This window comes from Mesitornis unicolor, unplaced genomic scaffold (assembly GCF_000695765.1).
Source record: "Mesitornis unicolor isolate BGI_N332 unplaced genomic scaffold, ASM69576v1 scaffold6776, whole genome shotgun sequence".
In the NCBI taxonomy this organism is placed as follows: domain Eukaryota; kingdom Metazoa; phylum Chordata; class Aves; order Mesitornithiformes; family Mesitornithidae; genus Mesitornis; species Mesitornis unicolor.
In genome coordinates this window covers 40259-54144 of record NW_010190166.1, presented here as the reverse complement: position 1 = coordinate 54144, position 13886 = coordinate 40259, and the positions used below count along the sequence as shown (strand labels likewise).

Below are 13886 nucleotides of genomic sequence, written 5' to 3'. Positions count from 1 at the left end.
GGAAAGATACCCAAACACAATCCAGTAAACTGTGTAGTATAGCTTATAGCTAAATATTGATTGTAGAGATTGTCTTCTCATATGTGGAATATCATTGTTGTGAATTTTAATTCCTGATGCTAGTAAGTTTCATTAGAGTTCTTGATTAATCTACTTCTCTTCTACCTTTCTTGAAGTCCTGTTGTTGTAAGAGGCCACATTTGTCCTTATGAAATTAACACTAAAATAACTATTATTTAAATTGCATATGAACTTTCAAGTCATAAACATTTCACTCCATTAAAATCATTAGACATAATTTGAGGAATTGTCTCGCATGTGTTATGCAGATGTTTATTATTATTATTCTTTTGTTCTAAATGTTGCTGAGCTTTATGTTAACCTAAGTAAATGAACACCGTATATTTCAGTTAAGATGGACTTTCTTCAACTGTAAATGGTGTCTTTGCCTGAAGGTGTTCATGTAAATCTTTTGTAATGTTTTTGGGTTTTGTTTATTTATCCTTTGGAAAAGGAAATTGGAGATATTACTTTAACTCCTTTCTCCCTCTTATTAATTGCAGGAGAAAGCATGGTAGTACCAAATGTTCTCCATATTTTGTGACCTTTACAGGAAAAGTTATGATAACTTCTATCAAGATAGTTCTCAATTTTGTTGTACTCTTCATCTGATTTTTGTACTCTTTTCATTTGCTTTTGACTAGACGTATAAATGTGTTGATACTTTTGGGGGTTGTTGCTAGGATTTTCTCTTTTCCCAGATTACTAAGATTTTTAATCTTCACGAAGAACTTCTCTCTCACTCATTGGCAACTTAAGTTGGTGAGCTAACCAAATAAGTCATTGTACAGAATAAGACACATTGCTACTAGGTACTGAGAATTGACATTAGACATTTGAGTGTGAAATTGAGTTGAGTTGAATTGACAATTGGCTTTGCTCACTGGAAGAAGTTAAAATAAAGTTTCTAAAATTATTAATTGGATGTTCTATGATTTAATTTTAAAACATTGAGATAACAAGTAAAAATGAACAGTAGCAGGTCTGCTCAGAAAAAAAATAAACACTTTTCAAACAATATTTTTACAATATCATTTTAATCTTAATGTCTCCTTACCTAAAAAGCTACTGGGGTTAACACAATCATTTCCATACATCCTGGGACTTGAGTGGAAAAAATTAATCTGCTTACCAGTGCTTTAATTTTTCTGACCACAAAAGAAATCCAATGAAAAAACTCTTCAATTATTTGTTCGAATTTATATTTAAAGTTTTTGAACTATTAGCTGATATCATGTTATGGAAATCTATTTATCTTGTGTAGAATGTATATAACAAATTATTAAGAAAAAAAAACATAAAACAGAAAAAAATATATTAGCATGGGACAATGTGAAGTAGTACAAGGGCAATATCCCAATCAGAAATAGGAAGCATGTAGTAATTTCTTTTTTCCTTTAAAGATTAAATAAATTATTCAAGAATCCAATTCCTTCTCCCTAAAGTCATCTCAGAGGTATGCTTGGCAAATGTTAGCAAGAGCTGACCTGAGAACTTAGTGAACAAATAAAAAGGAAGATTTATACAGATCCCCTCACACCTTTAGCACATTCATATTTTATTATTTATAATTTGCCCAATATGTGGGAAGGAAATGGTGGTTTTGCACTAAGATGAAAAAAAAATTAGCCACATGCTACACAGTGGTTATTCCTTATATAAAAATCCATACTTCCCATATAACATAACTGCATGAACTTCAACTTGTCAGCAGAAAAAAGAGCAATGCAGTTCGCTTCTTGTGATTTAATTCTTATTTTTCATGTTATAAGTCGAAAGCAGTAATTTTTTAAAATCTTCCTTTTAATATAAATATATGTTGACTAGTGTTAGTGACTCAGAAGTTTCTCTTCTAAATCTCGGGAGAGAAAAAGCTTATTGGTGGAAATGTAATGTTTCTTTCATATGAAACATTAAGTCTAGACCATCTAAGAGGAAGAGAGTGTGCTAGGTCTGCTGGTAACAAATGTGATGTATGCTTTTGAACCTACATGACCACATATTTGAAAGAATAGTTTTTGAGATAAAATCCCTCTGCAAAAATGAGATGCTACTCATGTAGAAAACAGTGACAGTTATGAGGAAAATATAAATTCTTCTTCAGTGTAAGCTTATAAAGTGAATAATTGCTTAACTTTTGATGAACCCTAAAGTATTTAAGGATGTATGCAGTATCTGTGTGTTATCTATATCTGACAATTTCAAATTCATTAACTAGTCACTATATTTTTAAAATGGTAGTGATGCAGAAAAGCATCTGTACTTAAAGGAAACAGCTGAATTTTGCATATCATAAAACATGAGGCAGTAATCATTGCAGAAACTTTTTAGTGACACTAATCTTTTGCTGGCAGTCCTTTTAGAAGGAATCATGGTATTGTTCAAATGCAAATGAATGGTTGTCGAGGGTTTTCATATAAAAATTAAAATACTCTGTCACATAAATAACTTTTCTGATTACAAGTACTGTCCCCAAAAGGCTGAAACAGCTGAATAACTTCCGTAGAATAGGAAAAACTGTGCACTTCTCAGGGGTTTCTTTGGAATTAACTACATGCCATTGGCTGTTCCTGAAGAAGGAAGTCAAGCTGGTACAGTACTAGCTTACTGTGTTAATCTGCAAACTCGTCCAACCAAGTGGTATTGCTTAGTCATCTGTACCTACAATGCAGCCCTACCATGGGTACTAGAAATAGCTCTCAGAAAATTCACAATTTGCCCTAAGCTAGTGTTTTCTGTTCTGGTTTGTTTAGACAGTGCCATATTAACGCAGCTACACATGACAAGTAATTTGATCTAACAATTGCTTTGTGTGCATGCTAACTCACTCTACATACAATGATTCAAGGAGTATTTTGTAAAGAACTTCAGAGTATCTGAATCTTTAATTTCTGATTGCATATGTTTGATGTATTTTTTCTTCTTTCACCACTTCAGGTTTTTAAAAATAAAATTAAATACTCTCAAATTTTATCTAAAATGAAACATTTGAATTATCTTTTAATTTCAAGTTGTTCAAGTAAAAATAATTTGAAAATATTTACACAACATTAATCTCACTGAGTGTATTCATGTTGTACTTTTCAATTATTGTCTTTACTTGGTAATTTAATTTGTTTCTTAAAATATGACTGAAAACACATTATTTTCAGAACCTCTACTCTTGTTCACTTTCACTATGAAGACTTAACATGGGATTTCTGGAATCTGTCTTAACCATACTTTCTACCCTATATTAATAGGGAAGATCATTTTTAAATTATTGTTTTATCTATATACACTCTTATTATTAAGCATCCACCCATACTAACTAGTTATTCTGACATTAATTATAAATTAGAATTGTTTTTTGTAGAGGAAATGCTGGTTTTCCACTATCATTTTTGTTTAGAAATGCATTTAAAAATTAGATTAGGCTTGTGTATGGTTAATGAAACCATAAATGTGCAAACTCATGAACAGCTCAACTATCTGTATCAAGTAAAGCACAAGCTGTGAAAACAATGTAAGTTCATTTTAGAATGTATTCAGGCCCTCATTCTTGGCTGTTGGTTAATGGAGAGCCATACAGTATTCATGGAGTATGGACTCATGGGTGGAGAGCTATGACTGGTATTTGCAAGTATTACTGTGAATGGGAAAGTTCTTGGCATTGTTTCAGGCATCCCATTTCCGGAAGCCTTACTGTACATTACCATTGAGAGAATGGAATTGATTTACAGGAGGGGAGAAAAAAAAAAAGGCATCTATTACTTCCGTTGTCACAAACATCCGGAAGTAAGGTCCATTTATTATTTTGCATGGCAGGAAAAAATGAGGTGTAGTTGTATGTAGAAAAAGACTCGATTAAAAGTAGGAAATGCATGTGTCTTGTACATAGGAAAGATTTGTCTTATATTGAGCACCTCTTGCACACTGTCCTATATAGCTTTAAGTGTTATTTTTTTTCTCATGCTGTGTTAAATAGAGAACATTTGACCACTGGGACCCACAAGAATGCAGCCTAGATTTTAGCCTTTTTCAGTTCACAGCTGTTGCTTGCAAAACTGTTGTGAAACTGGCCATCACAGTGACACCTTTGGATCACATGAATATTAAATAATTGAAATTCATTTGCAATTTGGAATTCCATGAGTCGGCTGTTAGAAGAATCAAAATGTATGATTAGTATAGTAATTGGATCAATCATTGGTAGCCCAGAAATGTTTATTGAAAAGAATACATTAATATTTTATTTCACTTTAGCAGAACAACCTGGTAGACTTATTTTAGCTCAGTTTCCAGAAATAATCTCCTTATGCATGTATTAATGTGACTTCCAGAAGAGGAGAATTCTTGGCTGTTATTTTGTTGCAAACATCAATTAGAACTAACCCAATTCATCAGAGTCATCTTGTGAACTCTACTCACTTTGGCTGTGACTCGTGTTTCACAAATACTGTGTTCTGTGTTTCATGTTAGTACTCAGGACCGTAAATATCTAATATGGCTGTGTTTCTCTTCTGATAAATCAGGTCTTCTGAGCAGACTTTTGGGACAGATAATATGATGAAGTAATGACCAAAACCACTTCATACTGTTTGATGGGGAGTGGTTGGTCAGTGGAGGACTAAGTTCATTTTTAATTTCCAAGTGGATCTCTTAAAAATAGTATCTAAAAGAATTCTGACAACTATGTTGTATAATAATCAGCTTGAAATTAAAGATCAGCATATACATTATTGTTGAAAATATATTTGGAATCATGCTTATTTTTAAGAGAAGTGTCATAGCTGAAAGCAGTAGTTAAGGAAATAAAACTTGTAAATTTTTCTTTTAAGTTACTCCATCAGGATAACTGCAGATGTTTCTATAAAGTACATAGTGATTCATTTTTGTGTATGAAATAAAAAGTAAACTTAATATCTGTGAATTATGAGGATCATTCTGATGCAAAAGGTTGAACTAGCTGTAAAATGGGAAGTAAATACAAGACCATAAACATAATTTCCCTGCATTATTATGGAACAGGTTTAGAGATTCTCTTTGGAGTTGGAATGTGTTGTTTGTCTTTCAGTAGAAAAGTAATGACAACACTTAATAATTAGCATTAGGCATCCATTCAGGAGCACTTAGATATGTTCTTTAAGAAAATATGAATAGCCATACCGGGTTCATCACTGTCATCTTCAGTCTCCTGTATTTAGCAGCTGTCAGTAACACACTCCTAAGAGAGACAGTGATAACAGGATAAATCTAGAGTCAGCTGATGCAGTTTCCAGTTCCAGCGCAATGGGAAATCCCATTGAACCAATCACATGTAATAATTGCCAGTACTATCTAAGTTGGTCAAATCTGTATTTTGTAACCCATTTATACAGATGGGCTTTGCTACAGCAAAAGGGAGTTCAGGAGTATTGCTCTTCATGTTAAAATTAGTATGCGATATGAATTAGTATGCATTACTAACCTCATCTGTGACATTTTATTAACATATTATGTATTACCTCCGTTGTTCCTAACTAGGAATGTACTATTGGCTCAATCTTCCGTGTTTACTCATTGGAAGATTTAGACAATAAGATAAAGTGTGTGCTAAAATACATAACACATACATACACGCCACCTACAAGCACTCAACAATACCATGTTAAAATTGAGTATTCTGACAGAAGGCATTGCTTAAAAATGTCGTACAAATACTTTGGTTTTAGTAGGCTTGACTTGCTGTAAAATTAATGCTGCTTCTATGTTGGAAATTCACATTTGCTACTTAAAACCTTTTAGAGTCATTTGTTTTGGAGTTTTTTTCTTTTTCACTTCTTGAATAGGATATAGGGAAACTGGTTCTCCCTAGTTTTAGCTGTCCCACTGCAATATAAGTCATGTAGTGACAGATGACCACATTTCCTAAAATTGTTTCCTAAAATATTCAGTGCTTGCTTAGGCAAAATTATGCTAAAATTGTATGAATTTAGTATTTGGGAAACACAAGTTATGGTGCTTCTGTTTGAGGCATATTAATTTTGTTTGTTTATGGTACTAAAATTTCTGTTTCAATAAGAATTTTTTTATATATGAATCTTAAAGTATGCCTCTGAATATCAATGTTTTCAAAAGTATTGAGTAGTCTTCAAAGTACTTGAAAATAGGTTCTTGACAAAAAAAAAATAATGATATTTTTTTAAGAAGAAACACTTGATGTCATGATCATTTGAAGTCATCTGAAATCCATAGAACTAGTGTAGCAGTTATTGTTGTCTGAGCCTGTTTTATTTAAATTTCTTAATGGCATCTATTAAAAACACCTGAAAAAAATAGCAACTGACTTCAGTATCTTGCCTTCCTTATTAAAACAAAATCACTGGCATTCCTTTATTTTGACGGTTTAAATGTCTTTCTTGCTGTATTTGTATTTAATTTAGATCATAACTGCTTGGAGCTATATATTGTATAGGTAGCTCATGTGAAATTGCGGTGTTGGGGTTGTTTTTTTTCACAGCATCTTTGGTTTATGTTGTTTAGTGAAACCAAGTTAAATATTATATTGCTGGTGATGTTTTTGTTTATTCCTTGTTTACTGTCTTAGGAGCAACTTAATGCTTTCCACAAAAAGCTTCGAGAAGGGACACTTCTTGAATATTTTATGTCTTCCAATACTTAACTGGCAAGAAAAACTAGTTTTGTTTTAACTTGGTTTTACAATGACTTTCATTCCAGAAATAAGTAGATTTTAAAAATAGGTCTGGGTTTTTACTGATGGCTTATATTTGCCCTATATAGAATTACTGCAGCTGTCTTTTTATTAATCTATTTGTATTACAGTATGAAATACTGTTCATTATTATTAAATTCAACAAATTATTAATGTGGGAAATACTTTTGTGTTCTTTAGCTATCTAGTTCATGGTTTAAATGCTTACATTTACAGTTAATTTAAAAATGCTTCCAGTATTTAGTCCTGGCAAAGCTTCTAAAGCTTGGCACTCTCACCAAAATATTTCTCTATCACACTTCCTTCCTAGTAACTTTAGGACATTGGCAAAACCTCAGTGTCTTACAGTAAACAAACTTTCTGAAACTGGAACCTCCCTGTCCTAATTGAACAACAGACAAATAGAAATCTAACCCATTATTTTTCCCGAAACACACACTTTCAGATGCATATAAAGAAGAGGAAGATCTAATAAATTAAAATGTGTCCTGAAATGTTTAAAGGATAGTTATTTCAAACAATAGATTGGAATCCTTAGATAAAGCTTTTTCTTGTATTTAAGAATATAAGCTGTCAAAAAAAAATCTTTTAAAGAAAGTTTTTAGCTCAATTTTTGGTTGTAATGACAAAAAATTTTTTTTAAAACAAAGAAAAGTTAGTTTTTACATGGAAGTACATAATACTGTACTCCTGAAACTAAAATTAAAGAACGAGCACATTAATGAAGCACAGCATTCTTGATAATGTCACAGAGTACATATTACAAATGGTTCATAAATAAGTTTCTTGCTTGTTAACAGCAAAATCCTACCACGTCTTGGAGAAAAATGTCTTCATCAAAGTAGGCTTACATTATTTCTTGTGGAGGCAAAAAGGAACCAGGAAATACAGAGGCCTTGTTTTACTACCTTTTCGATTTCACTGCTTATGGAGTATATTCTGAGTTAGTTTAGTTTTCAGATTAAAATCAAGCTACTGTGTCTCAATAATTTTGCTGCACTTCACCTGGTGAATGCTGACCATGAATTGCACTAAGATTAGGTGTGAGAAAATGATGTATTTTGCTTCAGTCCTCTCAGGCCTGACTTTTCCATGTTTGTGTTTCTTCAAAGCTGAAAACAGCATAATGGAGTTGTAATTGTTCATGTAATTGTTCAGGCATCTTTTCCCATAAGCATTTAGCTTAAATTAACCTGCATTTGTTGTTTATGCATTGTTGAATAAGTTGTTGCGTATTTCTTGAACCATAGTAGTTTAAACATTGTTCTTTCTGAAACAGAGCTCTTGAGTGAGGAATAAATGTTTGCTTTGTTTTTTCAATGGTTTCATTATTGAATTAAGTTTTGACAATAGATAATAGATTTGTGGCCTATATATTAGCATCTAATTTACTTTACATACTTTTATACTACCCATTCCATCCTCCAGACAATGGTCTATCTTTTAAAATTATTTTCCTTTACTGAAAGCTTGTATAAAAGAAAGGCCTTTTCTCTCTTACTTTGGACATTGCCTTTATTGCCACCTACTTAAAAATAAAATTATTTACAGTCCAAGAAAAATAGTATGAATCAGGATGAATGAGAATGGCCAATTAGTGCTGCATTACTTGCTTTGTTATTTTTAAGGGTGAGGTTTTTTTAGTATACAGCTTTTTTGTCCAGAGATATATTAAAATGACAGGATCCAAGTAAGTTCTTTCTTTTCCCCTTTTCCAAAACACTATTTTCCCGTTTGTGATGTCAAATAATTTTGTCCTTCTCAGGGATTTTATGTCCTTTCTTTTACAATAGTCTGTCTCATGCTACTGCGTGGTACTTCCTAGGGAAAAAAATGACTGTGATCAGGAGGCAGCTGTAGATTTCTGTGATAGTACCATCTTAAATTAGATTAAGAGTTGTCATGTGTCATATCTTACCTGTGATTATTTGTAATATCTCTGGGGTTAACCATATCAGCCTATGCATATTTATAATACTGTGAGTGCCACAGAACAAATGGTACCATGTGGACAATGCTGCAATAGAAATAATTTTAGTTGTATGATCAAATTAATGAAATAAATAATATTTGTAATAATTTCTGCTAATAAATATATTTCAGCACAGAAGGGGAAAGAAATATCTCAGTAGTAAACATAGGGAAGTGTGCTAACTGTTGTTGTCTATGTTGCACAGGTACAGCTTTTGGTACTCCATCACAAGAAATGAATAAAAATACACAACAAATAGCAGAACTTGCAGCACTGCCGCAGAAAAGAACTAGGCGGAAGCTGATGGACTCTCCAATCGCAGCTCAAAGTCCAGTCGCATCCAAGCACTCCAGTCTCTGTCATCTGGAGGATTCCCTTACCAAGGAGGTCCACCCCATTGTGTATACACCAGAACTTTGCAGAAAGCCAGTACAAAGCTTCTGTGCGCAGACTGTGGTAAAGAAAGCTTCACACCTTGCAAGCCTTCAGGAAGCAAACGTATGTAACGTAAATATGCCAGTGAAGAAGCAGACTATTACTGACTCCACATGTGACACTATCTCAGAATGCGATGAAACTGATCTGAACTCAACAGTAATTCTCTATGAAGGGACAGGTGAAACAACTGAAACATCTACTGTCTCATGGGTAAAGGAGTCACAGCCATGCAGCAATAGCTTTCTGCAAAGGTATTTTCCATTTATATAGGCAAGGAATATTACCCAAACACTAATCCTGTTTATCTTCAAAGCTAGACTTTTCTATTGATGTCAATTTTATTTGTAAATTGAACATTTGAAAATCAAACCTTCAGTTTTAATCAGCAGATTCAATTCTGCCTTTACTTGAAATCAATTATATGTTGATGATAACAGATGAAGCTGAAAGCTTATCCTGTTTTATAAGATATCTACTGAATAGAAAACAAAACGCTTCTGAAATTGTTTGTGATTCCCCAGGCAGCTTAGTTTTTCTAAGCCTTACTTTTCCTGTCTGTAAAATGGATACCTTAACCTCTTTGAGAGATGCCATTGTTAAAGCTGTCATGTATGTGAGAAGTCCTGTGAAGCTGCTTCAAGTAATATTACAGAAATTACTTTCTGGTATTGTTTTTCAACTTAACATATAATTATTTACAGTTAAGAACAATTTCATTTGATTTCTACCCAGAATAGATTTTACAAAAACATAATTCTTTGATTTCAGATTTGATCTCTCTTCCTTGAAAAAAAGAAATCCTACTTCAGTACTTCAGAAGCCCTCATATATGTCAATGACTTCTGCTGCTGAGAGAAAAAGAAAGATACTAAGGTAAGATTATACTAACTCTTCTGACTTTATACAAATGAGTTTGTATTAATATCTCATGTTCTGACTTCTGTTTTGGTATTTTATTTCAAAACTGAAAACTTATTCTACAAGGCATCTGGACCTACAAGTGAGAAGTTCTGAATTGAATGTGTTTGACAGTTTATTTTTTTTTGTTTTCTTCCTGGCAACTTGAGTAGTATCTTTCTTTTACTCTTGGTTTGAGGAACTTCTGTTGTTTTAATGGAATGAGTACAAACTAATATTGTGCCTTCCATATCTGCTGTCTGCTCAAAATAGAAAGATGACAAATAATTCTGAAAAGAGAAATTCCATCATCAATTAGAAATCTAATTTGTTTGAAAATGTTATGCCTTTGCTGACATTACATTTGTAGAATGTCATTAGAAACTACTAAAATAGAAAGTGGAGAAAATGCTTAATACTTCTGTGGCAACTGCCTTTGTTTTTCTGATAATTCATTTCCAGTCTCAGTTATTATGACTTCAGTCTTGTGGTCTGCTCTGGGAATTCTCATTTCATCACTTCTGTTTTATGATCCTGAAAGGGGCTTGTTAGTTAGCAGCAGAAAAGCTGAAACTGAATAGACACTAAGTGGAATTGTACTTTTTTTGTTGTTTGGTTTTTTTAATATATTTAAGGATTAGCTATCAGGTCAGTAGTGATGAAACAGCTCTCTTTTTTTTTTTTTTTTTCATTTTTCCAAAAGAAAAATTTGATACGACTTAGCTATAACTTTAAACTGTATTATGGGAAAATAATGGGAAAAGCATAAAAACTCAGAACATAGATAGAATTATCTTGTTTATGAGGCTGTCTTACAGAGTGGAACCAGGGAAGTTAGAGAGGCAAGAGTAAAAGGGTGAGATCAGATAGATTCTTAATTTTCACTGTAGATCTTCAGTCCATCACATAAAAGGCTATAAAATATATAGGCTTTGTCTTAATGAATTTGAAGCTATAACAGCTTTCTTGCAGCTTAGCTAAGAAGTATTGCCTGCTATGAAGCCACCCCCTCCAACTGTGGAGGCTGTAGAAAAATTATTGTAGCAATAAAAAATGTAATTTGTTCAATAAACACAACTTGGTCATTTCAACATAACTTGGTCATTTCAAGGATTTCATACGTGTGTTAAGATTAATTCTTAGTATAATTTGTGGGCAGTGACCATCAAACTGGCTTCTGTGGTTTTTAAAAAAAACCTGTGGCATAATGGTTTATATTTTAGCATAAATGGCAACATTAGTTCTTATTTTAAGAGTTGAAACAGCCTTGTAAAGTTTTTAAAGGAAAAAGGGGAATAATATCCATACTAATAAAAATCAAATATAAACTAGGTTATTATTTGCATTATGTTATGAACTACCAATACTGGATAATATAATTTAATGTATTTCTACATTGCAAGGTCTAAACTGCTGTAATGTAGCTTAATTACTGTGCTAAAAACAACTCTTTTCTGGCTATTTTTTCCAGTTGTACATCAAACACTGGGTTAGACAGTCTGCAAGACCCTGTTTCGGCAAAACGTGTTCGACAAGAGGTCTTGTTAAGTCATAGAGCTCTGCGAGTACCTAAAATGACAGGTAAGTTAAAAACTTCAATGAATGACACTGCATTGGTAACTGTTTGTACAGAAGGTCCAAAATTAAGGTTGATATTTAAGGTTTTGTCAATTTAATAGCACGTGTTGCTGTGACCAGTACACTAAGCCATTGATTTGAATAGTATATCCATTCATTAAAAAAACATCTGAATGTTTAACCAGTTATCTGGATGGTAGCTAATCAATACTACAAGCTTGTTGGGAAAACCTTTTCAAGGTCTTCCACCAAAAATGGGTTTTGTATTTACTGAGAAATCTGATGAACTTAATTACCAATTTTCTTTTTCAAGTATGGTTTATCAAGAAAGAAATTCCTCTATTCTTTTCCATACCTGTTTTAAACTGCTTACTTTAGTTGATAGCATTACACGGATTTGTTTATATAGATATGATAATTTTTTTTTTCGGAGACTTATTACTTAAACTTCGGGGCTATTTTGCACCAACACAATTGCTGAGGAAAAATCATGTCAAAGGAATTTTTAGTAGTTATTTTGCTTCTACCAGATTGCTGATAGCAATACTATCGGATGGTATTCTGTGAAAGTGTAATAATTACATGGCTATAATTATGTGCCTCCTTTCTGAGGTATAAAAACCTTTACTGTAATAAAAACAGTTTCAAATTTTTTTTAGTAGATGTACACAAAGGACTTTTGTTCAAATTTCCAAAAACCTCTGCCTTTCCTAGTGTAGTGCATGGTGCTAAGTTACTTGGCACTTGCAGTAGATTTTAATGCACTAAATCCTTACCATTCTCTTTTTATCTCTACTCAGTTTTCTCCTTTTCCTCTCTATCTTCAGAAATACACTTAACAGTCTTTCTTAATGCAGCTTCTTGGGCATTTTACAGGAGATCAAAGATTGCTTAAAGTTTTAGTCTGTTCTTATTAAATAGTCCAATCATGTAGTTTTTCCCAGTGGCATAGCACTTTACAGCACATACATGTTTTTATGTAAGAACTGATGTGAGGGAACAAGTACTCATGAATATGTATTATTCTCCATTGATGAGAAATGTTCAGGTTCTATTACAACAAACTTTCTGAAAAGTGTAGATCTGATGCTAATCATTGTCTAACCAATACTTATTTATCTGGCAAAGTGCATATACTGTTACATCAGTATCCATTTCTACTACTAAAAACTGGGTTATGAAGTTACTAAAATCAATTGCTATTCTGGTATTAAGAAACTGTAATGAAGCACCACATTCTGAAATAGAGAATAGATTTTTGATTCTTCAAATTTTAACTGAACATAAAATACATTTTATTTTCAAAAGCATGCATTACAGCAGGAGAATGAAATATGACCTTAACAGGAATAGCTGCTTTTGGATTGAATAGACAAAACTTTCTCTAATGACAGTGTTCATTTCTCAATACTGTTCTATAATAATAAGGATTAACAAATTTTTCACAATTTTCTACATTTTTATATAGAACACTGTGCTTTTTAATAGCAACTCATGTGTCGATTGAGGGTTCAATCATTGGACTTTCTAGGCAATTAGCACACTGGATTACTGAGCTGAGAGTGATTATACTTTGCATATCAAAATTAGGTTTACAATAAGGATAAATATGTGTAAAAATTTAGACATGCTCTGAAAAGATCTAGTTTGGCCACATTCTGCTTATGTTTACCAAATGAATGTCTCCTGTTTGTAATAACTTTTCTTTCTTCACTAGGAATTAAAACAAGGACATGGAAGGAAGAAAAGGATGTGCCAAGAAACATAGTTAGAAGCTATTCTGAAGGAAATGTAGCATTGGATGTTAAATCAAGGACATCAAAAAATCTTTTGTTTCATATTTGTAAGCCAAAAAAATAAGATTTAGTCCATCCATGGAGTTCATCCATATTTCAAGCAGGCTTGATGGATAGCAAATGAGAACAGGGCAACTTGTTTTCATCTTGTGAATTATTTTGTGTTAGAGATGTCTTTCTAAAATAGTGCATTACTGAGAAAGAACCACTTTTTTGGAACTAAAAGGATTTTGTTAAATTCTGAAATACAGTTCTTCTTTGTGTCCTGTAAAAACTTACAAATATCTTTTGAATATGAACAAATGAATAAGAAATTTCTTTTTTATTTGGGAATGGAGGAGTGCAGAGTATACCTTTTGCCATCTTCACGGGCATTTCCCTGTGTTTCACTAACAGATTAATACTTCAGACAATGCAGGTCTTTAAGGGTATCAGTGCTGCTGTAATTTTT

At 32.6% G+C, this 13886-nt stretch overlaps 1 protein-coding gene across 1 annotated transcript in view; it reads left to right on the top strand.

Moving 5' to 3' along the window:
* The window catches only part of KIF18A (kinesin family member 18A), a 37512-nt gene extending 24013 nt beyond the window's left edge, over positions 1-13499 (top strand). Inside the window, exons 13-16 of the mRNA XM_010186314.1 lie at positions 8932-9415; positions 9933-10037; positions 11533-11642; positions 13357-13499. Coding sequence (XP_010184616.1) covers positions 8932-9415; positions 9933-10037; positions 11533-11642; positions 13357-13499 — 842 coding nt within the window. The remainder of the gene's footprint in view (positions 1-8931; positions 9416-9932; positions 10038-11532; positions 11643-13356) is intronic.
* The last annotated feature ends 387 nt before the right edge of the window (positions 13500-13886 follow it).